Here is a 25288-nt window from a genome sequence, read left to right on the forward strand (position 1 = left end):
CCTGAGCCTTAAAATGAATCCACTCTCCTCTCCCTTCTTTTCCCCTTCCTCTGCCCACGCTGTCAGACATAGTTGCTAAGTGCGCTGAGTTGCAGGTGATATTTGCATATTTTTTGCCTTTATAATATATACATATAACTGTTTCATAATGGCCTTGGTTGATTACTTTTCATTCTTTTCATTTTGGGGCTAGCTCTGGAGTTTGAACTCAAGACTCTTCCTTAGCGTTTACTACTGGAGTAGTAAACACTAAGATTGGTGCTCTACCACTTGAGCCACATCTCCACTTGGGGCTTTCTGGTGGTTAGTTGGACATGAGTCTCATGGACTTTCTTGTCCTAGCTGGCTTCAAACCAAAGATCCTCAGATCTTATTCTCCTGAATAGCTAGGAGCCCAGCTAATACCTACATTTTTAAAAAATTAAAGTTAAAATATGTGCCTGGTATCATGCCTGGAGTAACTCACCTGACTATTTGTTATGGAGAGCCCTTGTTTGGCAAATGAGGACCTGAGTTCCAGCCTCTATACTGCCAAAACCAACCCCTCAAAAAAAAAAAAAACATACACACAAAAGACAACAACAATAAATCTAGAAGTTTATTTTATTAATTTTCAGTGGCTCAATCCTGTAACCCTAAATACTCAGGAGGTACAGATCAGAAGTAGATGATCTGGCAAAAAAAAAAAAAAAAAAAAAGCCAGGCACCAGTGGCTCACGCCTGTAATCCTAGCTACTCAGGAGGCTGAGATCTGAGAATCACGGTTTAAAGCCAGCCCCGGCAGGAAAGTCTGTGAGACTCTTATCTCCAATAAATTACTAGAAAACCTGAAATGCTGTGGTTCAAGCAGTAGAGCACTGGCCTTGAGCTGAAGAGTGCAGGGAAAATGCCCAGGCCCAGAGTTCAAGCCCCATGACCGACAAAAAAAAAAAAAAAGTCCACAAGACTCCATCTCCATTATTGGCTGGATGCAGTGGTACACGCCTGCCATCCTAGCTGTGGGAGTAGCACAATGGCTGGGCACACAGGTGTGCACTTGTCATCCCCAGTGACACAGGAAAGCACAAGTAGATGGATCATAGCACAGGCCAGTCTTCATATGAAGGCAGTTGCATACCAGTGTGTTAATCCGACCCCTTTTTACCAATGGTTTCATCAAGAAGACTCTGCCAGAGGAACCATATTATAAGAAGAAGATATTGAAAAAAGAAGCAGGTGCATAAGTGTGTCTCTGTGTCCAGGTCTGTGTACTTACCACTATTCTGTGTACTTACCACTATTCTGTCCTGTGTGTGTGTGTGTGTGTGTGTGTGTGTGTGTGTGTGTGTGTGTGTCCCAGGGCCAGCCACCTACCTGATAAAGCAGGATGATGAAAGAAGGTTAATGCCAAGAGAGTTAGTGCCAAGTAACAGGGCATGCTAGATTGGCATTACATAACCTTTTGGCTGTACGCTGGAGCCCATGATTCAGAGCTTTGGGCACTTCAGATGTACACGTATGATTTGTGTGTAGACTCTCATACTTGGCTAAGTTGGGAAAAAATAACAAGTGCAAAAAGCGGCTGGAGGCATGGCTCAAATGGAAGATCACCTTCCTGGCAAGTTCCATCTCTAGTCTGTCCCCCTCTGGGGGGGGGGGGGGGGGGGAATTGGTAAAATCAGGTTTCTGCTTTCCCTGTAGTGTCCACGGGAGGGCGCATGTGATTAGTTGGTTCTTGCTGAGGAACCGTATAGCTGGTCAGTGTCTAGGCAAACTGAGCAGATGTTGCAAGGTTCTGTCAGCAGCTACAGAGACACAGATACTCTGGAGTATCTAGCTTCCTTTTTCCCAGAATGCCAGGATTCTAGGCATTAATAATCCAGGACCACCTAAGAGGTTCCTGTGTCCCTGCCCCTCTCAGATGCCTTAGGAGGTCCTCAGACATACCCCATGAGCAGCTTCTATTGGCCCCACTCCAGCGCTGAGAACAGTGCAAGTCACTGTCTCTCCCACCAGCTGGCAGCCCTCAGGCACATGGTAAAGCCTGAGCCAAGGACCAAATGACCCAACCTGTACTGGGACAAAGGGCTAAAAGATTGAGCCTGTAAGACTGGTATCCTGGGCTGGGAAGGTGGCTCAGTGGTAGAGCGCTTTCCTTGCATGCCTGAGGCCTTGGGTTCCATTCCTCAGCACCACATAAGCAAAAAGAAAAAAGCCGGAAGTGGTGCTGTGGCTCAAGTGGTAGAGCGCTAGCCTTGAGCTGAAGAGCTGAGGAACAGCGCCCAGGCCCAGAGTTCAGGCCCCACTACTGGACCCCCCACCAAAAAAAAAAAAAAAAAAAGACTGGTATCCTGCCAGACACAGATGGCTCACACCTGTAACCCTACCTATTCAGGAGGCTGAGATCTGAGGATCACAGTTTGAAGCCAGACAGGGCTTCATCTCCAGGTAACCACTAAAGCATTGGAAGTGGAGCTGTGGCTCAAGTGGTAGAGTATCCGCCTTGAGCAAAGAAGCCAAATGAGATGGAGAGGCCTTGTGTTCAAGCCCTAATACCGGCACACACAAAAAAGGAAGAGCTGGGCACTGGTGCACTCCTAGCTATGCTATATAATCCTAGGGCTGAGATCTGAGGATCACGGTTTGAAGCCAGCCCAGGCAGGAAAGTCCATGAGACTTTTATCTCAAATAAACTTCTTAGAAAAAGAGGTAAGTGGTGCTATGCTTCAAGTAGTAAAGCACTAGACTTGAACACAAAAAGGCTCAGGGACAGTGCCCGGGCCCAGAGTTCAAGCCCTAGGACTGGTGCGAAAGGAAGAAAAGAAGAAAGAAAGAGAGAATGGTACCTAATTCACAGTGACCTTCTTCAGTTTCTGTTCCACAAAGTAATTGTTCAGCCAAACATCCCTGGTGCCAGAACAGAACTATTCTCACTCTTGCCTCCAAGAATCCATAGTCAAATGAAAGCCAGGAAAATACTTAAATACCTCAAACACAGAATGACAGAGCCTAAGATCTGTGCCAAATTCATAGAGGTCAATGAAACTTTTACAGAGAAAGGAGCATTGGAACTGGGTCCTTGAAGCATGAATAGGAGTCTGCAGAAGTTCAAAGTCTTCCTTGGCTAATGTTGCAGAGCTATCAATGACTTGGGGCTGAAATCTCAATCTTCCCATTCTTGGGTTCGGTGCCTTTTTATTCCCTCAGACTTCTGCAGCAGACAGGAGTTTCTGAGATGGAAAAGGGGAGCCTGTTAGGCTGTTAGGGTTGAAGGGAGGCCTGAGGAATGGAGGATTCATGGCAGAGGCCTTGACTATGGCGGAAGCTGCTCACTAGTACCTCTGATAGCCAGCTGTGTCTGGGGCAGGCAGAGCAGAACCAAGAAGATGAAGGTTCCAGAGCAGAATGTTAGGCCCATCTCCCTTAGGATCACCATGGCAACAGGAGCATCACAGAGGACCTGCTCCAGGTAGATGGGAACCCAGATTGGCCGGGAGGGGAGGGGGAGGGGGACAGTGGGCAGGAGGCCCTGGGTGGGCCAGCCAGGCCTGGATGCTGCTTCCAGGCTCTGTGTAGGGTGCCTGCCAGCCCACACCCCTCTCTTTGGCCAATCACAGGCCAAGAGAGGACAGGAGGGGGCTTGGCACAGCAGGATAGGAAGGAGAAGGGACACTGGCAGTCCAGGGCACAGAAGGAAGACACAGAACGCCACCTCGGCCCTGATGTCAGGCAGCCCTTATCCCTGAAGGGCTTGGGAAGACTAAGCATTCGAAGATATGAACCTGTAACCTCTGACCACTGCAGGAGGACCCCAGGCACCAGGGGAGGCAGGGAAGAATCCACGAGCGACACATCTCGATCCGGTTTCACCAGGCCTGGTCCTGCCAGAAATGACAGAATAGTATAGACTAGGCCAGAGCCAGCCCAACAAACGAGAGACCCTGGGTGAGAGACTTCACCAGTGCCTCGAAGAGAACCCTGGGACCCCCAGCCTGTCCTATCCCCCATGGACTCTGGCTCCCTGAGGCCAACCAGGTAAGGCCCTGACCCTTCCCCTTCCATCCTTCCCTATTCCCCATCCCAAGCTCGGACTCCGGGCTCAAGGGCACAGGGCAAGGAGGCATTCATTGCCCTGAGCAAGCAAACACCAAAGTCACAGGCACAGTTCCTCAATGACCATGAGCGAGTGTCTGCTGAATCCTGCCATGCTGCTTTGTCTGCCATCCCAGACAAAGACTAGGAGGTCAAGAGAGAAGAAAATGGCCTGGCTATAAGTCACTGAGAAGGAGGCAGGAAGAATTAACCTGCTAGGTGAGCACAGTGTCTCTGGGCTCTAGGATTTCTCTCTCTACCTCCGCCCGTGTCTGTCTCTTACCGTCTGAGAAGCTACTGGGTGCCAAGATGTGCGCTAAGTGCTTGTAAAGGATAATGTTCTGTCATCATGAGTTCCATTTCTCCCCCTCTCTTTTCTGCCCAGGCTGGCAGGAGGATTGAAAATTCAAGATCAGTCTCCACTACACAGTGAGACCCTGTCTCAAAAACTTCACACAAAATTTAAAATAATTTTCTGTATTTTTTTTTCTTTTGGCACCAATTGTGGGGCTTGAACTCAGGGCCTACATGTTATCTCTGAGCTTTTTTTTTTTTTGGTCAAGGCTAGTGGTTTACCCCTTGAGCCACAGCTCTACTTCTACCTTTTGGTGGCTATTAGAGATAAGAGTCTCACAGACTTTCCTGCCTAAGCTGGCTTTGAACTGCGATCCTTCGATCTCAGCCTCTTGAGTTGCTAGGATTATAGGCATGAGCTACCTGTGACTGGCTACAAACTTTTTTTTTAGAAAATGAATATTCTACCTTTAGCTCTTATGCTTGGGGTTTGAGGAATTTTGAGTTAGTTTCTGTCTGTTGGGATGAGGTAAAGGCCCAATTTCCTTCTACTATATGTGGACATCCAGTTGTGTCCACACAGTATTCATGGAAAAGCATCTTCTTTCCTCATTGCCTGGTCTTGGCACTGTTGTTGAAAATCAAATGGCGATAGACTCATGGCCTTATTTTGGGATTCTTGATTCTACTCCACTGATTGATGTGTCTATCTTTAGGCTAGTCCCACACTGTTTTCATTTTATAGCTATTTAGAAATCTTGAGATAGGGAGGTTAGTTCTCCATCTTTCATGTTTGTATGCCAATACTGAAGCTGGAACTCAGGGTGTTTTCTTGCTCATAGCTAGGGCTCTACCACTTAAATCACACTTCTTCACTCCACCTTTTGCTGGTTAACAGGAGCTAAAAGTCCTTTGAGTTTGTCTGTCTGGGCTGGCTTCAAACAGAGATCCTCAGATTTCAACTTCCTGAGGAGCCAGGGTTAAGGTATGAACCACCAGCACTGGGCTTGCATTTGTATTTTGTGCACTGTCTGAATCAGTTTGTGTGTGGTTTGTCCTTCCAAAGGTTAATGTGAAAAACTAGGTAGTTCCCAAGCGTGAGTCCAGCTATAGAGGCAAAGTAAAGAGGAAGGAAGTCGGGCCATTTCCACGTGTGCACACTCTTGCTCGTGGTGTTGTGTGCTCTGATGCAGCATGAGGTTCTCAGCTTCTTATGGCATGTGGTGCTCAGCAGCTGTGGCTGAAGGAGTTGGCACTTGTCAATCTCCATTCCAGAACTACAAGCCAAAATAAACAACCTTTTTCTTTTTTTTTTGGCCAGTCTTGGGACTTGAACTCAGGACCTGCAAGCTGTCCTTGAACTGCTGCTGCTTCTTTTGTTGCTGCCGCTTCTGCTTCTTCTCCTCCTCCTCCTCCTTTTTCTGTCAGTTGTGTGTCTTGAACTCTGGGCCTGGGCACTGTCCCTGTGCTCTTCAGCTCAAGGGGAGCGCTCTACCACTTGAGCCACAGTGCCAGTTGAAGTTTTCTGGTAGTTAATTGGAGATAAGAATCTCATTGATCTTCCTGCCTGGGCTGGCTTTGAACCAAGATCCTCAAATCTCAGCCTCCTGAGTAGTTAGAATTACAAGTGTGAGCCACCAGTACCTGGCTCCTGAGCTTTTTTTGCTCAAGGCTAGCACTCTACCACTTGAGCCACAGCACCACTTCTGGCTTTTTCTGTTTACGTGGTACTGAGGAATGGAATTCAGGGCTTCATGCATGCTAGGCAAGCACTCTACCACTAAGCCACATTCCCAGCCCCTTGCCTGGAACTCTTGATCTTCCTGCCTCAGCTTCCCGATTGTGAAGATTACAAGCATAAGCACCACACCTGGCTTGGTGAATTCCTTTTCTTTTTTCTTTTCTTCCTATCTTTTTTTCTTTTTTGTAGGCACCCAGCTTTTGGCAAACTCTTTGTTAAAGATGCCGACACTTTGCCATCGGTAAAAGTGTTTTATGAAGGCTACTTGCCTTTCAGTTTGGGTTATTTTTTCCCCCATGGATGGTGGGAAGAGTATAAAGAAGTTTAAAATTTTTATTTCAACAAATCTGTTGATTCCTAGCTGGGCACCAGTGGCTCATATCAGTAATCCTAGCAACTCAAGAGGCTGAGATCTGAGGATGGAGATTTAAGGTAAGAAAGTCAATGAGACTTTTATCCCCAATTAACCTCAAAGAAAACAGAGGTGGAGCTGTGGTTTAAATGGTAGAGAGCTAGCTTTGAGCAAAAAAGCTTAAAAGCAGCTTTCAAGCCCTGAGTTCTAGCCCTAGGACTGACACACACACACACACACACACACACACACGCGCACACGCACGCACACACACACACACACACACACACATCTATTGAGTCTTTTCTGTGGAGATCTCTTTTATCACTTCCAAGTTTAGAAAGTCTTTCTCTTACAGGATATTTGATAAGCAAATGTTCACAGCTATTTTTTGTGCATGTTGTCCTTAGCAAGACTCTCTGGTCATTTTCCTCTACTGCTAAAAAATGTTTAACAGTCTCTTTCCAGCCTTTAGGATAAAGTCCAACTTCTTTAACTTGGCCTGTCAAGCTCCCAGTCTGAACCTCCCTTCCCAGCCGTTTTTTCTTGTTCTTTTCTCTCCCTGTACTGAAGCTGAGCTCTGAGCAGAATGAAGAGTTTACTCTCTGTGCATGCATCCATTTTTTCCCACCTCCCAGCCTTGTCCCTGCTTCCACACCCCTCCCCCTCTCCAGCGCCAAGAATGCTCAACCTCCACTTTTATTTTTTTTTATTAATTTATTTTTTATTGTAAAGATAATATACAGAGGGTTACAGTTACATGAGTAAGGTATTGAGCATTGTTACCCCCTCCATTGTTTTCCCCCTTCATCCCTTCCCTCCCTACTTTCCCCCAGGTTCTTTTTTTTTTTTTTATTGTGATTAAGTGATTACATAATTTCCCAAATTTCACAGTATTGTGGAATAATGATGCTCATTTAAAGTCACAAGTTCATTCTAACTTTCCTGGAGCAAATTGTCTATCACAGTCTATAACATATAACGGTGTACACATGTTATACACCATACATGTGATCAGCAGCATTCAACCTCCACTTTTAAATAGAGCTTTCCATCTTAACTTTCCTTCAAGCCTTAGTTTCTCTAGAGAGCCTCATCTTTGCTGACACCAGTGACTCAAGCCTGTGATCCTAGCTAATGAGGAAGCTGAGATTTGAGGACTGCCATTCAGAGCCAGCCTGAGCAAAAAAAAAAAAAAAACAACAACCAGATAGAGCTGTGGTTCAAGTGGTAGAGCACCAACCTTAAGCCAAAAAGCCAAGCAAGAGTGAGAGTCCCTGGGTTCAAATCCCAATATTAGAAGAAAAGAAGGAAGGAAGGAAGGAAGGAAGGAAGGAAGGAAGGAAGGAAGGAAGGAAGGAAAAGAAAGAAGAAAGAAAGAAAGAAAGAAAGAAAGAAAGAAAGAAAGAAAGAAAGAATGAATGGGGGCTGGGAAGGTGGCTCAGTGGTAGAGCGCTTGCCTTGCATTCATGAGGCCCTGGGTTCGATCCCTCAGCACGACATAAGCAAAAAGAAAAAAGCCAGAAGTGGCGCTGTGGCTCAAGTGGTAGAGGCGCTAGCCTTGAGCTGAAGAGCTGAGGGACAGCATCCAGGCCCAGAGTTCAGGTCCCACGACCGGACCCAAAAGGAAGGAAGGAAGGAAGGAAGGGAGAGAGAGAGAAAGAGAAAGAAAGGGTGCTGGGAAGGTGGCTCAGTGGTAGAGTGCTTGCCTTGCATGCATGAGGCCCTGGGTTCGATTCCTCAGCACCACATAAGCAGAAAAAGCCAGAAGTGGCGCTGTGGCTCAAGTGGTAGAGTGCTAGGCTTGAGCTGAAGAGCTAAGGGACAGCGCCCAGGCCCCACAACTGACAAAGAAGGGAAGGAAGGAAAGGCAGGCAGGCAGGCAGGCAAGGAGGAAAGAAAGAAAGAAACTTTTCCTTCTGGAAGGGCAAAGATGAGCTTTGACATTATTTATTTTTTTTTATTTTTTTTTATTTTTTATTTTTTTTTTTCTTGTGGGGGCAGAGACGGAGCACGGGTGGAGCTTTGACATTAGACACACATCTGAATTAGAATCTCCACTCACCTTCGCTTGTTTGCCACTGGCCAAACCCTTTTAGCCTTTTCCGTGCTGGCGATGGCTGTGCAGTGGTGGCCATGAGCTGTCATCTGGGCAGGAGCCGGGCACTGTGGGTTGCTCAGAGCTTTCAGGTGGCAGTGTCTGTGTTCTCCTCTGATTGTCTGCCTGACTCTCACTTCCAGTGAGTGACTGAGCTGTCATGTTGGACAGGTTTCATCTCTGACAACCCAGCCTAGCCCCACCCCCATAGGACTCTAAACCCCCTCTTTCCTTTCCTCTTCTTTTGTCTCTCATGAGATTGTCTCCAAAGAGGAAATCCTTCATCTTATGCCATCAGCACCCCTCAAGTATGAAATAAAGAGCATCCTTTCCAATTTTATTTTATTTAAACGTGCCTATATTGGGGCTTGAACTCAGAGCTTGGGCATTGTCCCTGAGCTTTTGTGCTGAAGGCTAGCACTCTACCACTTGAGCCACAGCTCCACTTCCAGCTTTTTGTATTTAATTTGGAGATAAAAGTCACACGGACTTTCCTGCTTGTCTGGCTGCAAACCACAATCCTCGGAGCTCAGCCTCCTGAGTAGCTACGATGACAGGTGTGAGCCACCGGTTCCCTGCGGGGCCTTGCACTCTTTTAGCATTTCCTCTCAAACCTAGCACTTTAACCCTTGAGCCATAACTCCATTTCTGGTTTTTCACTGGTTAACTGGACATAGGAGTCTCATGCACTTTCCTTACCAGGCTAGTTTTGAACTGTGACCTTCAGATCTTCAGCTAGGGTTACAGACGTGACTCAGTAGCACCTCATCCTTGCCGTTTTAAATGTTTTAAATTCAGTAAACTGAGGCTCAAACTAACATCCATGTACTTGGATATAGACTGTATGATGGATCTTTGTAGCCAGGCCGGGGGGGGGGGGTGTCAGGAGGGGAGAGGGAGGTGTGAGCAACTAGCCCATAGCAGGAGATTGAACAAGAAAGAGCCTTCTGGTCCACGAGGAGGTTGATGTCACTCTGAAGCTACACACTGTGTGTGTGTGTGTGTGTGTGTGTGGTGTGTGGTGTGGTGGGGGGAGGGTATGTGTGCATGCATTTTCATGAACTTAGGGTAAGCACATACCTGTTACTTAGCTTGTGTTGCATGAGGAAGAATCAGGCTGACCATTCAGTGGCTGGGGAGGGGAGGGGACAGGTCTCTAGAGGGGGGGGGAGGGCGTAGCCTTCCTGGACAGGGAGAAAAGCGAGCTTGGCATGGTAGCCTGGTTTCAGTTCCAGGTCTGCAACCAGGGTGTCATCTGGGGAAATGCAGCAGAGAGGTGCTGGGGACCCCGATTATCTGTATCTATAAAGTGGGAGTGTGGAGGGGACAGCCAGGACAGATTGCATTCTTAGCATTCTCCAAGCGCTGGCCCCTCCCTGAGCTCGGATTGTCCCTCAGGCTTGACTGCTCCACATTGGCCAGACTAAACCTCTGACACCCTTTGGCTGTCTCTTCCTTCCGTCCTGCCCTCCTTCCCTCCCCTTCCCCCTCCCCGGAGTCTGGCCCAGTCCCCCCCCCCTCCCCGTGCAGAGGCAAGCAGGTGGTCGGTCATTTTGGTGTGGGTTGGGGGCACCTGGATGGTCTCGAGGCCCATGTTTGACCTCTGGAGTCTCGTTCCTCTCCCTAGAGCCAGCCATCCTTCCCGGGCTGCTCCTCCCTGCTGGAATCCGAGCGCTGGGATCCAGGGAGAATTCTGGTTGCAAAACATTCCAGCCAGTTGTCCAAACTCTGCACAGCTGGAGGAGGGAGGGGCAGCCAGAGGCGGCTGTCCGGAGCTGGGGCTGTTGTTTTAATGAAAACGAGGGAGAAGTCCTCCAGTGGAGGGCCAAGCCTGGCAGAGTGGGTTCCCTGTCTGAGAGGACAGACAGGAAGAAGACAGGCATGCATGCCTGTGTACCCAGCCATGCACACAGCTCAGGCCTCCGTCAAAGCACCAGTCCGTGCCAGAGAAGAGCCCGAGTGACCCAGCCAGATGTGCACAGCTGCCGGGGCTGGGAGGTGTCCGAGCGGTGGGCGGGCAGGCGGGGCGGGGCGAGGGCAGCCCTTCACCTCCCCTCCTGATCCGGCTGGGCTCCACCGCAGGAGGGGGGGCGGGGGAGGGCAGGAATGAGTTGGTGACTGGGAGATGGCAGGCCCCAGAGGGACCCTGAGCCACCCCTGGCCTAGCTGCCTCCCGGGAACCCCATTCTTCAATGACCCTGGTTGAAGCTGCAACCTCAGTTTCCTCATCTGCGAGAGAGGAGGAGCGGATTTTTCTGGCTCTGATTTTTCCTAAAGTCCCAGCCCAGGGTCCACATGGTCGGCGTCCAGTGTGAGCGGAGTTGAGCAACTCTGACTCAGTTTCCCCAGCAGGGAGAGATCAGCAACTGCCCTCAGCCAGGCTGAGCCCCTGGTGATCCCGCCATTTTGGGGGGTGGCTGGGGGGAATCAAGAGATGCTCTCCCTCTGCCACACATCCTGTTTTCCCCTAATAGTTTCCAGGTGGGGTCAAGGTTGCCCTGCAGAGGAAGATGGGGGCACGGGAGAATTTAGCAGGGGGTGAGCAGGGAGCAAAAACAGGAAAGGGGTGGGAGCAGGCTATGGAAAATTCTCGGCCAGGAAAGGAAGGCCAGCATCTGGTTTACATTAGGTTGAGAGGATTTTGCAGGCCAAAGCAAAGTAAGGAAGCAAGAGATACTGTTATCTGCCGACTGGGTGGGGTCAGGCACTGGTGGAGACTTGAAGCTGCTCCCCAGAGGGATGACAGGAGGGGAGGGGAGCATGGCCGACTGGAGGGGAGGGGAGCTTTCTTTCCACCTACACTGGGGCAGACACTATGCACAGGTGATCCATCCATCTTCACAGCCACCTGGAGAACTGTGTTCATTTAACCTCCTAGAGAGGGTAAGTCACTTAGCAAGGTCACACAGCCAAGGCCTAGGGTGTGGGGGGGGAGGGGGGACTTCCTTTTAGCCAGGTGCTTGTAATCCTACTCAGGAGGCTGAGATCTGAGGATTGAGGTTCAGAGTGAGACTCTTACTCCCAATTAACCACCAAGCAGACAGAAGTAGAGCTGTGTGGCTCAAGTAGACAGTGTCTGGGCCCTGAGTTCAAGCTCTAGAACCAAGAAGGAAGGAAAGGAGAGAGGGAAGAAAGGGAGGGACGGAGGGAAGGAGGGAGAGAGGGGAAGGGAAAAGGAAAAGGAAAGAAAAAATAAAGAAAAATGGGAGAGTATTTGCATATCCTGTGTAGAGAAAAAGAGTGGTTTGAGCTGGGCACAGATGGCCCACACCTGTAATTCTAGCTGCTCAGGAGGCTGAGCACCGAGGATCACAATTCAATGCTCATAAGACTTTTTTTTTGGTGGGGGGGTGGGGGTTCCGGTCATGGGGCCTGAACTCTGGGCCTGGGCGCTGTCCCTCAGCTCTTCAGCTCAAGGCTAGCACTCTACCACTTGAGCCACAGCGCCACTTCCGGCTTTTTTTTTTTTTTTTTTTTTTTGCTTATGTGGTGCTGAGGGATCGAACACAAGGCCTCATGCATGCAAGGCAAGTGCTCTACCACCGAGCCACCTTCCCAGCCCCATAAGACTCTTATCTCCAAAAAATTAACCAACAAAAAGTCAGAAGTCGAACTGTGGCTGGAGTGGTAGAGTACTAGCCTTGAGAGAAGAAAAGCTCAGGAACAGTGCCTAGGCCTTGAGTTTAAGCCCCAGTACCGGCACCAATGATAAATAACCAAGAGGGAGCGGAAGGGAGATGGGATTTAGGCACAGGCGCTCATGTGGAAGTTGCAAGGGGACACTGAGGCCTGGAGAGATCATGTAGCCATCAGTGGTGACACAGGCTCTGTACAGCTTGCCCGCAGGGGTGGCTAGGGGACAGACAGCCCCTTGCTGGGCCTGGTTGAAGTCTGGTGCCTTAGGTGCAAAGGGAAGACTTCCTACCTCCCTCCAGGTGTTTTACCTTCTCTGGCCCTAGGCCCAGAGCCCAAGAAAGAGGCTGGAGCTGGGGCCCTAAGAGTTAATAATTATGACTTAAGGAGATAGGGGCCCAGCTGTGAGGCCCCGCCCTCCCGAGCAGCTGGTCTGGAGAGATTGCAAAGGTTAGTGGGAGGCTCAGTCTGGTAAGGGAGCGGCCTCTGCCATCTGCCCTCCCAGCCATCTCTAGAAGAACCCTCCTGAGTGGCCCCCTCCCAGGCATGGACGCCGCCGCTGAGGAGCTCCGCCAGTGCCCTGCCAGAGGGACATGCCCCGTGTACCTGGCCATGCGCTCGGGGGCTGTCCGTTATGCCCCATCAGGCCCTGTACAGGAGAGCAACTTGGGAGAGGAGCCCTGGACTACAGGCAGGTGAGCTGGGATCTGTCATTTCTCTGTGAGAGGGGCAGAGGAAGGGTTCTGGACAGCTTGCTAGATGGAACTGGGAGGAAGTTCAGGCTCCTCCTTGCAGGGTCAACGCCAAAAGAGGGGTACCCCTGATCATCTCATCCCACTCGATAGTTACACTGAATGGGAACTGCAGTTTGGAGCGGGCAAGGCACCTGTCCTGGGTTGCTGGGTGCTGGTGGCTCGTGCCTGTAATCCTAGCCATTCAGGAGGCTGAATAGCTAGGATCTGAGGATCACAGTTCAAAGCCAGCCTGGGTAGGAAAGTCTGTGAGACTCTTATCTCCAATAAACTGCCCCCAAAGAGTCGGAAGTGGTGCTGTGGCTCAAAGTGTTAGAGCGCTAGCCTTGAGTGAAAGAGCTCACAGGGACAGAGCCCAGGCCGTGAGTTCAAGCCCCAGGACTGGACAAAAAAAAAAAAAAAGCACCTTAGGATCAGTGCTCCAGTGAACCTCTGGTTGCTAGGAGACTCAACCTGGCAGTGTGACACCAGGCAGGTTCCTTAACTTCTCTGAGCCCATTGATTGGCCATGGATGGGGTGGCAATGGCAGGACAGTGTGTGGCGGGTGGGGGAGGGAGGCCATAGTAGCTGGATGCATGGATGACTGGATATTTTTGGTTAGTAATCGGATGTCAGTGTTTGCACAGTGGACCCACACGTCCCCTGAGGCTTTCCTCAAGGGCCTCTCCAGCCAGCCTGCTCCCTCCCAGGCTCAACATTCTTCCTCAGGGGGGCTGCAGGCCCTGGGAAGACACCCCATCTACCCTTCATCCTCCTCTAGTCTACCTGCCACAGTTTATCTTTGCTCAGGTTTTCAAAAAGACTTGGAGAGCAAGCTCTCCCTTATTATCATCCTCACCGCCTGGAGAGAAGAAAAGACAGGAAAGCTGGAGTTTTTCAAGGCTTAGCTGGGGGTAGATTCAAGTCAACAAACATATGTTGACATCTGATTTGAGTGAAATCCAGGCAGGGACAGAAGAACAAACACCCCTCTAAGCCCAAAGTCTAGAAAACAGTTACTGAGCACAGTGAAATATATAGGAGGCCCAGGCTGAATGCATTTGGAAAGCTGGACCGGTGGCCTCAAAGGCTGTCTAGATTGTCCACTGCATAAGAAAGCAGCCCTAGGAGCTGGTGAGGTGTCACATAAACCCTGGCCTCCGCGCCCCAGGTCCTGTACCTGGTGTCAGCTGGGTCCACTTGGGAAAGACATGTCCTTTTCTAGTTTGAACCAAGTCACCATTACTTAGTAAAAGCAAACCCCAAGCCAGGCACCAGTGTAATCTTAGCTATTCAGGAGGCTGAGATCTGAGGATCATGGTTCAAAGCCAGTCTGGGCACTAAAGTCCATGAGACTCTTATCTCCAATAAACTACCAGAAAACCGGAAGTGGTGCTGTGGCTCAAGTGGTAGAGCACTTAGCCTTGAGCTGAAGAGCTCAGCGACAGCGCCCAGGCCCAGAGTTCAAGCCCCATGACCAACAACAAAAAGCAAACCCTAGACAAGTAGAGGTAATGGAAGTAGAGGTCCTGAGAAGGCAGTATGTCCCCCACCATATTGGAGCCCAATAAACTGGGACGTGCCTGTGTGAGTCCCAGCTTCTCAGGAGGCTGAAGAGACAGGAGCTCTTGAGTCAAGAAATTGAAGACCAGCCTGGACAACATAGCAGACCCCCTGAAGCTGGTGGCTCATGCCTATAATCCTAGCTGCTCAAGAGCCTTGTAATCTCAGTTTTAAAGCCAGCCTGGGCAGGAAAATCTGTGAGCCACCTATCTCGATTAGCCACCAAAAAGCCAGAGTGGAACTGTGGCTGAGACAAAAAGCTCAGGGATAGTGCCCAGGCCCTGAGTTCAAGCCCCAGGACCAGCCTATCAAACACACACAGGACAGAAGAAAAGCCATATTGGAGCCCCAGGGAGGTCTGGGCCTTTAATCCTTAGACTGTGATCAGAGTTGGAAGTTTAGTGGACTGGATGGGTGAGGGGTGTTCCTGAAGTTTGTTCTGTTCTACCCTAGCAGCTGAGAAGAGAGAGAAGAGAGATGGTTGTGCTTTGATTGGATTGGTAGAAGAGATCGGTGGTCAGACCCAGGATGGTGGGGGGGGGGGTGTGGCAAAGGGACTCTGGGCGGGGTCACCAGTGTGTGTGGGGGTCTCCAGTTTGGGGGGACGGGGAGGGTCTGAGACACAGGGTAGATGGTGGAAGGCAGGGATGGGCAGGCTGAATTCAGGGCTCAGAGGGCAGACTCCCTTGAAACGCTCAGAGACTGAGAAAAGTTGCTTTGGGGCCTGCCCCTTCCAGCCAGCCGAGTGTCACACAGGGACAGAGGCAGGGAGCTCAGATGGGGGGTGGGGGGGCAGGGGGCGAGAGGGGGGCCCTGAGTGAGACAATGGGTGCTGAGGGGGGGCCCTCGAGGGCTCTGGAGCAGCGCTGGCCCCCGGCGGAGCGCGACCCGAGGGCACCGCGGAGCCGCTGGGGCTGCGGGACGGGGCGGGGGGCGAGGGGTCCCCCCTCCCGGGCGGGCGCGGTCGGGTCCCGGGCGGGGCGGCGGGTGGGCTCCGCAGAGGGGCGGGGCCGGGCACGTGTCCTGGGGCCCGCCCCCTGGCCACGTGACCCGCCTGGGGTAGCGTCGGGGCGGGGCGGGGCGGGGCTGGGGATCCCGGGCTGGGCCAGACGGACCGAGGGACCGACGGACCGACAGACAGGCTGCAGGCGGGACTGGTGGGCGGCGGGGCCGCTGCGGGCCCGGGGCGGAGGTGGCCGAGACGTGGGACGCGGCGTGGGGAGAACGGACGCCCGGAGGCGCCGGGATGTGGAGCGGGTAGGTGGCACGCGCCAGCGTGGGCCGCGGCGGCTCCGGGCGGGGGTCGGGGGTTCCCCGCGTGGGGGGATGGTGGCGCCGCACCGGACTGCAGCGGCGCGGCGCGTGGTGGCGTGACTCGCGGCGGGGCGGTGGAAGGACGCCGCGCGGGCTCGGGCTCCCGGCGCGCCCCAAAGTGAACCTGGGGCGCGCGCCGAGGGGAAGGACCCCCGTCCGCCTCCCCCCGGGCCCCGGGAAGCAGCGCGGTGGGGAGGGGGGCCAGGGCTCTCCAAGGTCGTGGCCCGCGGTGAGAGGCTGGAGGGGCGCGCAGGGCCGGGTCCCGGGCGAGGGGCCCCCGGGCCCCCGGACGGGGGTCGTGGTGTGCGTTCCCGGGCGATCTGACGGGAGCCCGGCGCCCCGCGGGCGCAGAGAGGGGGATGGAGGTCTTTGGCGGAGTTGGGCGAGCACTTCCTCCCCCTGAGGCCGACGCCCGCGGGGGGGGGGGGGCTGGTCGTGCGCCCGACTGGACGGGGTGAGTGGTCCGGGGAGGGTCGGGACCCGGGGCCACGGAGGCCTGGGCAGGGCGCCGGGGTGGACCATCCCCCCCCCCCTTGGAGAGCTGGAGCTGAGGCAGTTAGGGGTGCTGTGGGCGGGCTCCTGGGGGGGGGGAGTGTGGCCGCGAGAGCCTGGAAGCCCAGCCTGAGTTTGTTGGTATTTGGGGGTGAAGTGTGGGTGGGGTGGGTTTGTGGGACCCGGAGAAGTCCAGGTGGTGGGGGGGGGGGCGCGGGGACGCCAGTGTCCCTGTTCCTGCTAAGGGATCAGTGTTCCAGAATCAACTTTTTAGTGCTGGAAGAAGCTTAGGTAGACTGAGGCAGAACACGACTGCTGATTTTGCTGGGTGACCCTTAAAAAGTTCGTTTTCCCTTCCGGGCCTCGAGATTGTGAGCTGGCCGTCATTCTTCCTTCCAGGGAGAGAATCCATGCCAGAGGAGGGCCAGGAGATGGACGGGGGTCAAGGGTCTCAAGGTCTTGGGTAAGGCCTTGCTGCCAAATTCCAAGGGCCTTCCTGGGAAAACTAAGATACAGCCCCACGAACCCCTCTCACCACTACCCCGCCCCCCCTTGTCTGGACTGCTGGGGCACAGTGCACATGGTAGGGACTTCATAGATGCAGGTGGAAAGCATGAGGGGCAGGAGGAGGCTGTGGTCACCTGAGGGTGAGAGGCAGAGTTTTGGGGTCCCTGGAACGCTGTATGAACCTCCTCATTTGGCGACAAAGACCGGGACTTGGGAACCAGGAGCCAAGCTGTCAGCTCCCACTGGTGGCTTAGGAGTTCATCAACTCCTACAGCAATTGATTGGGACTCTGCTTGGGGTTCAACTTGCCCAGGTCACTCTTAAGTGTTCTGTGTTTGTGACCTCTGGGAACTCAGGGCAACTTTTGGGGAGAAGGGCGGCGTGTGTGCGTGTGTGTGTGTGTGTGTGTGTGTGTGTGTGTGTGTGAGATATATATATATATAGGGAGAGCCAGGTGCTAGTGGCTCATGCTTGTAATCCTAGCTACTCAGGAGGCTGAGATCTGAGGATCTTGGTTCAAAGCCAGCCTGTGCAGGCAATTCCATGAGACTCTTATCTCCAATTGAGCACCAAAAATGGTTCAAGTAGTATAGCACTAGCCTTGAACACAAAAGCTGAGAGCACCCAGGCCCTGAGTTCAACCCCCAGGACTAGCACAAAAGTAAATAAGCCAGGTGGTGGTGGGTGGTGGCTCACGCCTGTAATCCTAGCTACTCTAGAGGTTGAGATCTGAGTATCACAATTTGAAGCCAGCCTGGGCAGGAAAATCTGTGAAGCTCTTTATCTATAGTTAAACACCAGAAAACCAGAAGTGGTGCTGTGGTTTAAAGTGGTAGAGCACTAGTCTTGATCAGAAAAGTTCGGGGACAGTGCCCAGGCCCTGAGTTCAAGCCCCATAACAAACCCTCTCTCTCTCTCTCTCTCTCTCTCTCTCTCTCTCTCTCTCTCTCTCTCTCACACACACACACACACACACACACACACACACAGTAAACAAGTTATATATAGTAACTATAATTCTATTATTATATATTATATGTTTTGGTAGACTTTTGGTTCTAGACCAGGGGGTTTGGGAAATCCTGCCTGAGCCATCTGGTGTTTCTAAGTCTTGGTTTCCTGGTCTGAAAGATGAACTGAGATGTCTGTCTTGGGTGATGGTTAATGGCCAGCCCCTAATCCCAGGCCCATTCTTGGACTTCGGGCTGCTATCCTGGGGGTGAACAGAAGTGGCTGCAGTATGTAGGGGGAGGGGGCAGGAATGGAGGGGCTCTTGCTTGAACTCTGATCCCAGCCCTACTTAAGGGATTGGCCCTCTCCCTCCCCACCCCCTCCACTCCAGGTGACAGGACGAGGCTGTCCACAGCCAACAGTACTGGGCTTTGGGGACTTGGTCAGCAGAGGCCAGAGTTTGAATTCTGGGCTGACTCTACCATTGAGTGGCCATATAACATTGCTGGGTGTTGGCCCAGGGCCCACCTGGCAGGACTCTCCCCTGGGAGGGGGTCCTGCAGTCTCTGATCGACCTGCCTACCCATCCTGCCCTGCCACAGGTGGAAGGGAGATCTTGTCCCACTGCCTGCTGCCCATGGGAAGGCTTGGAGCTGGCGAGGTGACTGGCACATGGTAATAACACTCTAGGCATGGCTGGATGGCAGGTCTGGGGTGTGTTGTGTGTGTGTGTGTGCGCACGTGTGCGCTGGTATAGGAGCCTAAACTCACTGCCTCATACTCTTCCCTTTTTTTTTTTTTTTTCCAAATAGGGCTATTTTTTTTTTTATTATTGTAAGTTAGCTTGGCGGCCTTTATGACGTTCTTGACAGTTCTTTGATCAGATTTTTTTTTTTTTTTTTTATTTAAGGCTGGCATTCTACCACTGGAGCTACACCCCTGCTCAGTGCTTTTGCTGGTTAATTGGAGATAAGAGTCTTTCAGATGCTCTGCCTAGCTGGCTTCCGTCGGTGATGCTTAGCTGTCAAGTTGCCTGAGTAGCTAGGATGACAGGCATGAGCCACGTGCCTGCCTCAACTCTTAGACGAAGTGCACAGGGACTTGCTTGGTGGATGCGAACTGTGTGCTGTATGCCAGGCCCTGTGCAGAGAGAGCCAGACTCCCTCACACCCAGTGAGGTTCCAGCTCTGTGCAGAGGCCCCCATTCCCCTCCGGGGCTGGGCTGGGTGGTCAGGCTGGAGGCAATGGGGAAAGACTCATCCTAGCCACCTGCTCTCCTCTTCCCTCTGTTCACCAACACCTGCTGCTGCTTCTGCAGCTCCCACTGCTGCCCTGTGCTTATTTATTTTTTGCCAGTCCTGGAGCTTGAACTCAGAGCCTGAGCACTTCCCCGAGCTTCTTTCGCTCAAGGCTAGCGTTCTCACTTGAGCTTCAGTGCCCCGTCCGGCTTTTTCTGTGTATGTGGTACTGAGGAATCAAACTCAGGGCTTCAAGCATGCTAGGCAAGCACTCTACCACTAAGCCACCTCCCCAGCCCCCTCGCTCCCCACTTCTGAGAACGGCCCCTCCCTGTCCCTTGGCCTCTCCTAGCCAGACTCCAGGCCCTACCTTCAGTAAGACAAGTTGCCCTGTCCGCTTTCAGGGCCTCCCTCCAGTCACCCCTAGCCCAGGCTGCTGGAACTTCTCCCTTAAGCGGCCCCTCCCAACATCTGTTACTGTCTCCGCATGAGCTGCTTCCAGAAAGCCCATGCCACCCCTTTTCACTTCCCAGTGGACCCCCTCCCACTTCCTCCTTGCCACCCTGGGTTCTGCTGTTCCCATTCATCCTGTCCTGAGCTTTTGATATCTCCATCAGTTACCACACTGTATTTTTTTTTCCTGCCCTTTATCTGCCTCCTGGTCCTTCCACAGTTCCCAGCGGAGTCTATAGGGTCCCTCCCAGCCCTGGGCATCACCCTCTCCCATCATACCCCCTCCCCCGCTTTGGGGTGCACTGTTTCACACATCCCGGCTGCATCCTGCTTTCTCTGAAACCGCCCTTCTTCTTAGGGAAAAGTCCCATGACACGTTCTGGGTTCATTTCCCCATCTGCCACTCCCTTACTGTGTGTTAGCCAAGTTACCAACCCTCTCTGGTCCTTCCATGCCTGGTCATTAAAACTAGGCCGTCCCCATATAATGAGACTGTGGAGACAGAAGAGTAGGCAGCCACACACTTGACCTAGAGACTAGAAATCCTGTGTGCTTGTGGCTTTGAGCCTGCAGACTTGGTCCTTTATCTGGATTGAACCCCCACCCCCCACCCTGGGACCCTAGATACCTGTCATGTAGACATCAGCCTTAATCCTTTGTGGACCATACTGGGAACCTGTGAGGATGAACCTGAACTGGGCCCCTAGGCCTTGGCACTGCCTACTGGGAGCTAGGCCCTGGGTAGGGCTTCTGGGCAGAGGGTTGGTGCTTCTGATGGACCTTTAGCCCTGTCCTTTCCCTGGCTCGCAGGCTGCTCTCCCTGCCCCCTCCCCTGCTTATTTTGTCAACGTGGTGCATATGAGCTACACACAGAGGGACCACCTGCGCATTCACCAGAGGGTACAAAGACCTGGTGGCAGGCTGGGGAGGCCTCCCAGGGTCTTCGTGATGACTGCTGGCTGGGCTCTGGGGGCCCTGGCAGAATTACTACAGGCAGAAGTGCTGCTCATCTTGCTGGTTTGGGGGAGAGGGCAAAAGCCTTGCTGGCCTTCACAGGGCAGGCCTGGTGCCCCCCCCCCCCCCCGGCATTGCATTTCCTAGGGAAGTGGCCTCGAGGAGCCTTTCCTGTATGAGCTGAGGAGGCTCTGGCTGCAGGAGCTGGTTCCAGAAGGAGGGCACTGGCCACCTCTACCTGCCCAGACTTGTTTGTTTGTGCCAGTCCTGGAGCTTGAATTCAGGGCCTGCGTGCTGCCCCCCAGCTTCAGTGCTCAAGGCTAGTGCTCTATCTCTTGAGCCGCAGCTCCACTTCATGCTATGTGGTGGTTAATTGGAGATGAGTCTCATAGACTTTCCTCCTGGTCCTGGCTTCAAACCTTGTTCCTCACATCATATTGAGTAGCTAGGATTACAGGCATGGGCCATGGGTGCCTGGCTACTTCCAGCTTTTTTTTTTTTTTTTAAATGTGGTTAATTGGAAGAGTCTCGAGAACTTTCCAGCCTGGGATGGCTGTGAACTGTGATCCTCAGACATCAACCTGTTAAGTAGCTAGAATTACAGGTTGTGAGCCACCAGCACCCAGCTTTGATTTTTTTTTTTTTTAAATCAGGACTTGAACTCAGGATTTTTTGCTTGCTTAGCTAGTCTTCCCACTGGAACCACACTTCCACTCCAGCTTTTTGCTGGTTCTTTTGGAGATGAAGTCTTATGGACTTTTCTGCGTCTGCTGGCTTTAAACTGTGATTCTCCAAACCTGTGTCTTCATGAGTGGCTAGGATTACAGGTGTGAGTCACCACACCTGCCTCGACCTTCACTCTAGAATCTCTCACTCCTGAGCAGACCTCAGGAGCCTCTACAGTTTGTTCCATATACAGGACACCATTCCTGTGGGGAACAGGGCCAAGGAGGGGCTGGGAGGCTGGGCAGAAGAACCTCAGCGGTGGGCTGGATCTACCCTGTGCCTGGGTGCTCATGCCCAGGTTTTGAGGCTCAGGTCTGGAAGGGTGCTGTGCATGGAAGATGGGAGACTCTGACTTGGCTGGGCCTGAGGGCCCCAGTCCGCGCCTCCTTCCTCTGAACTTTGTGAGTCACAGGAGTTGGCTTCCAAGCCCGGAAGTGGGAGGGGAGGAGGGTCTGTGCCTGGGCTTCCCTCCATGCACTGGCTGAGCCCTTCTTTCCCTCTTGCTCCTGCCACCCCTGGCCCAGGAAAGAGGGGAAGTTGGTGACTACAGAGACCTGTTACGCCAGTGTACTTTCTGCCATTAGGATGTGAACGTGGGGTATTGCCATGGAGTATGGGGTATTGCCATGTCCTCTGGCTGGAACAAGAGCTTGCTGGGAACATGGAACCCTTCATCCCAGACCTTCAGTGTTGTCCACTGTACCCAGAGGCCCAGGTCTCAGGTAGACAAAGCTTGGCCCCTCAGGTGCTGGAAGGGGACACTTTACAGTCTTGTTCTCTTAAGAGCAATCAAGGGATCCTTGCCTTGGGAAAGACACACGGGCTGGTGTCTGAGGCCTGGGGTCCTCACCATGTCCTACGTTGTCCTGTGTGGATCACCCAGACCCTGGACTGGGCCAGAAGTGAGCAGCTGGCCAGGTGGGCACTGATGCCCATGGCCATCCTCTTCCACATGCAGAAATGGGGCTGGCTCCCCAGGTCCCCAGGGAACACCTGGGGCCCGAGGTTTCACGTTCAGGACCCAGGCTTCCTCTACTGGACATGGTTATCATTGCATTTCTTCCGCTGGCACCAGGTCTATTGATCTTATTTGATGCTTACAGCGCCTCCTGCAGGTTTCCAGCCCACACTACAGGGTGAACACGGGTTGCGAGGATTTCATTCCCAGTTCACTGTATTCTTAGCTACTTCTTCCCTCCCTTCCCCCCCCCCCCCACAAGTCCCCCTCCTGGAAAAGTGGTTTCTGGACCTGAGCAGAGTCTGAGGAGCCAATTCGGGCCATAATTGGGTCAAATTTCCTTGCTACAGCCAAGGAGGAGCCTCTGGAGGCCCCCTGGGCCCAGCAGTCCTTCATCCTGAGACAGATGCACTGATTCCAGAACTCACCCCACCGCTGGGCCACTTGGCAAGAAGCCTAGATGTGGCCGACTAGTCTCAGCACTGCCCTGGCCAGCTGTGTGACCCCACGCATGGCCCCTCCCTTCCCCAAGTTCCTGTCCCTCATTTATAGAATGGTGGCCTATGGGGCCACCATTGCCTTAGGGACCGTGTGCCAATAAGACCCCTCCTTCCAACCAAGGTATTGGAAGAGATCCCTTGCCGCCTGCGCAGTGCTGGCAGAATGATAGCTTTCTGTTCTCACCTAATTCATCTAAGGTAGAGCTGGGCCCAAGCTGGGAAGCTTCCAGATGACACACTAGGCCAGTTCTAGGGGAGAGGGCAAGAGCTGGGCAGTGGGGCAAGGTCATATGAAGGGCTGACCCATGGACTCATTGCTGGGGTCTCTTGGGCATTAGTCTCTTTGTGTAACTCAGGGAAACTGAGGCACAGAGGCCTGGCTGCCTGGTGACCTTCCTGTGGTGCTGAGGACAAGGAGAAGAGAGGAGATGGCTCTCAGCCCCCTCCCCCCACCTCCTCAGCTGTTCTCCTTGGCCTTGTGCTCCTCCTGTGCGGGTGTCTGGGAGCCCCTCCTCCCCCCTCCCCCCTGCTATCAGCCGGCCCAGCCCCTGCTGCTCAGAAGCTGCTGGCTCAGGAGCCCCTGACTTTTGCTGAGCAAGCAAATCTAGAGGTGCTGTCTTGGCACAAATCACCACTGGCTGGGCTCTCCTCTCTCTTCCCTCTTCCAGGGTCTCTTTTCGAGTTGGGCGGGGGGGTGTACTTGGAAAGATGGATGACAAAGGTCTCCCGCATGGCCTCCCGAGTCTTTCATCTCAAAGGAGAGAGAATCCTGAGATGGAGGGAGAGAAGGGGCTGTTTGCCCAAAGTCATTGCAATTTCCCCTGATGCAGTCTGGGAGAGGGGGTGTCAGGAAGTGGGTCTTCCTTGCCTGGGCTATTTGCAGAATTTCCCTGGCTGCCCAGGCCTCATGCTTCCTCTCTGGCCCTCCCTGAAAGGGTTGCATCCACATTGACTTTGTCCTATTGGCTATCAGGTTAACTATGCCAACAAGTTTATATTCATTGTATCAATGAGGCTGCTCCCATTAAGTGCCTCCTGTGTGCCGAGGTTTCTGCATTGGAGCAGTGACAATTAGGACAATTACTTAGGCCCCATTGAGTCGAGTGCTGGTAGCTCATTCCTGCAAGCATAGCAAATAAGGAGCCTGAGATCTTTGAAGATTAAGGTTTGAAGCCAACCTTAAGCAGAAAAGTACATGAGATTCTCTTTTGTTGTTGTTGGTTGTGGGGCTTGAACTCTGGGCCTGGACACTGTCCCTGAGTATTTCAGCTCAAGGAGGGCGCTCTTATCACTCGAGCTGCAGCACCACTTCTGGTTTTCTGGTGGTTAATTGAAGAGGCTCACGGACTTTCCTGCCCAGGCTGGCTTTGAACCAAGATCCTCAGATCTCAGTCTTCTGAGTAGCTAGGATTACAGGCATGAGCCACTGGCACCTGGCCTCCATGAGATTGTTATCCCCAATTAGCCAGCGTGGCTGGGCACAGGTGGCTCACATCTGTAATCCTAGCTACTCAGGAGACTGAGATCTGAGGACTGCAGACTGCGGTTCCTCTTATCTCCAATTAACCACAAAAAGCCAGAAGTGGAGCTGTGGTTCAAGTGGTAGAGCACTAGTCTTGAGCACAAAAGTTCAGGAACAGCGCCTAGGCCCAGAGCTCAAGCCCCAGGACCAGCTAAAAAAAGAAAAAAAGAAAAGCTGGAGTACACGTATGGCTCACGTGGTAGAGCACCAGCCTTGAATGGAAAAATCTGTCGGTTAGTTACCAGGCCCTGAGTTCAAGCCCCAGTACCAGCACACACATCCAACACTGCTGCATTGACAGTCACCTGCGTGTTTAATAAGTGCATACTGAACACTGGGCATGTGCTTAACACTCACTGAGTGCCACAGGCAGCTGTAGGTCCTAGGCTGGCAGTGGGGTTGGCAGAGGTGTCTGAGCCCTGTCCTAGCTCTTAGCTGTAGCTTGCAGTGATCCCATTTCACAGATGGTCAAACTGAGGCCCACGTGGCAGATGCACATTGCCCTGGGTCGGTTCCTGCTCAGTTGTGCAGAACTCAACCTTTGTGTCTGCTGATGCCATGGTTTGCTTGATTCCTCGCAGCTCACCCCAGCCAGAAGAGGGGCTCCCGCCACCCCTCACTGTCCCAGCTTCCTGGAAGAGCGTGGGTCCCTGCAAGAGCCACAGGGAATCCCCAGGAGCCCTGGTGGAGACCTCTGCAGGGGAGAAGGCCCAAGGCGAGGAGGGCCCCACAGCTGCCCACCTGGACGTGTCACGCCTGCGCAGCAGCTCCATGGAGATCCGAGAGAAGGGCTCAGAGTTCCTGAAGGAGGAGCTGCACAAAGCCCAGAAGGTGGGGGCCCAAGGCAGTGTGTGGGGCGCTCAGTGAAGAGGAGCCATGGAGGTGGCCAAGGGAAGGGGTCATGAGTCTATGCAAACTTACTCAGGCCTACTGTACACTGGGTCAGTGCTGTGCAACCGGAAATGACATGGAAGAGCCCAGTTCTTATGTCTTCTCCTTTCTGGTGCTGGGGATAGAACCCAGGACCTCTTTGACTTGCTGAACATCTGCTTTAACTATTGAGCTGTATCCTGATCCTATCCAAAAACTTGCTCCAAATTCATCCTGGGTAGCTCATGCCTGTTAATCCTAGCTACCCAAGGAGGCTGGGGTCTGAGGATTGTGATTGGAAGCCAGCCCGGGCAAGAAA

The 25288-nt window shown here is 52.7% G+C and overlaps 1 protein-coding gene across 4 annotated transcripts in view; it reads left to right on the forward strand.

The window, feature by feature from the left end:
* Positions 1-3488: 3488 nt before the first annotated feature.
* Rab3il1 (RAB3A interacting protein like 1) overlaps positions 3489-25288 on the forward strand; it is a 31580-nt gene continuing 9780 nt past the window's right edge. Inside the window, exons 1-3 of one of the 4 annotated variants that reach the window (XM_070032157.1) lie at positions 3489-4014; positions 12695-12884; positions 24681-24930. In XM_070032157.1, coding sequence (XP_069888258.1) covers positions 12736-12884; positions 24681-24930 — 399 coding nt within the window. In that variant the 5' untranslated portion in view covers positions 3489-4014; positions 12695-12735. Of the gene's footprint in view, positions 4015-11373; positions 11440-12694; positions 12885-15609; positions 15742-24680; positions 24931-25288 lie in introns of those variants that run through there. The other 3 variants (XM_070032158.1, XM_070032159.1, XM_070032160.1) reach the window with 3 other exon arrangements.

Source organism: Dipodomys merriami, unplaced genomic scaffold (assembly GCF_024711535.1).
Source record: "Dipodomys merriami isolate MVZ:Mamm:240054 unplaced genomic scaffold, mDipMer1.0.p SCAF_21, whole genome shotgun sequence".
NCBI lineage: Eukaryota > Metazoa > Chordata > Mammalia > Rodentia > Heteromyidae > Dipodomys > Dipodomys merriami.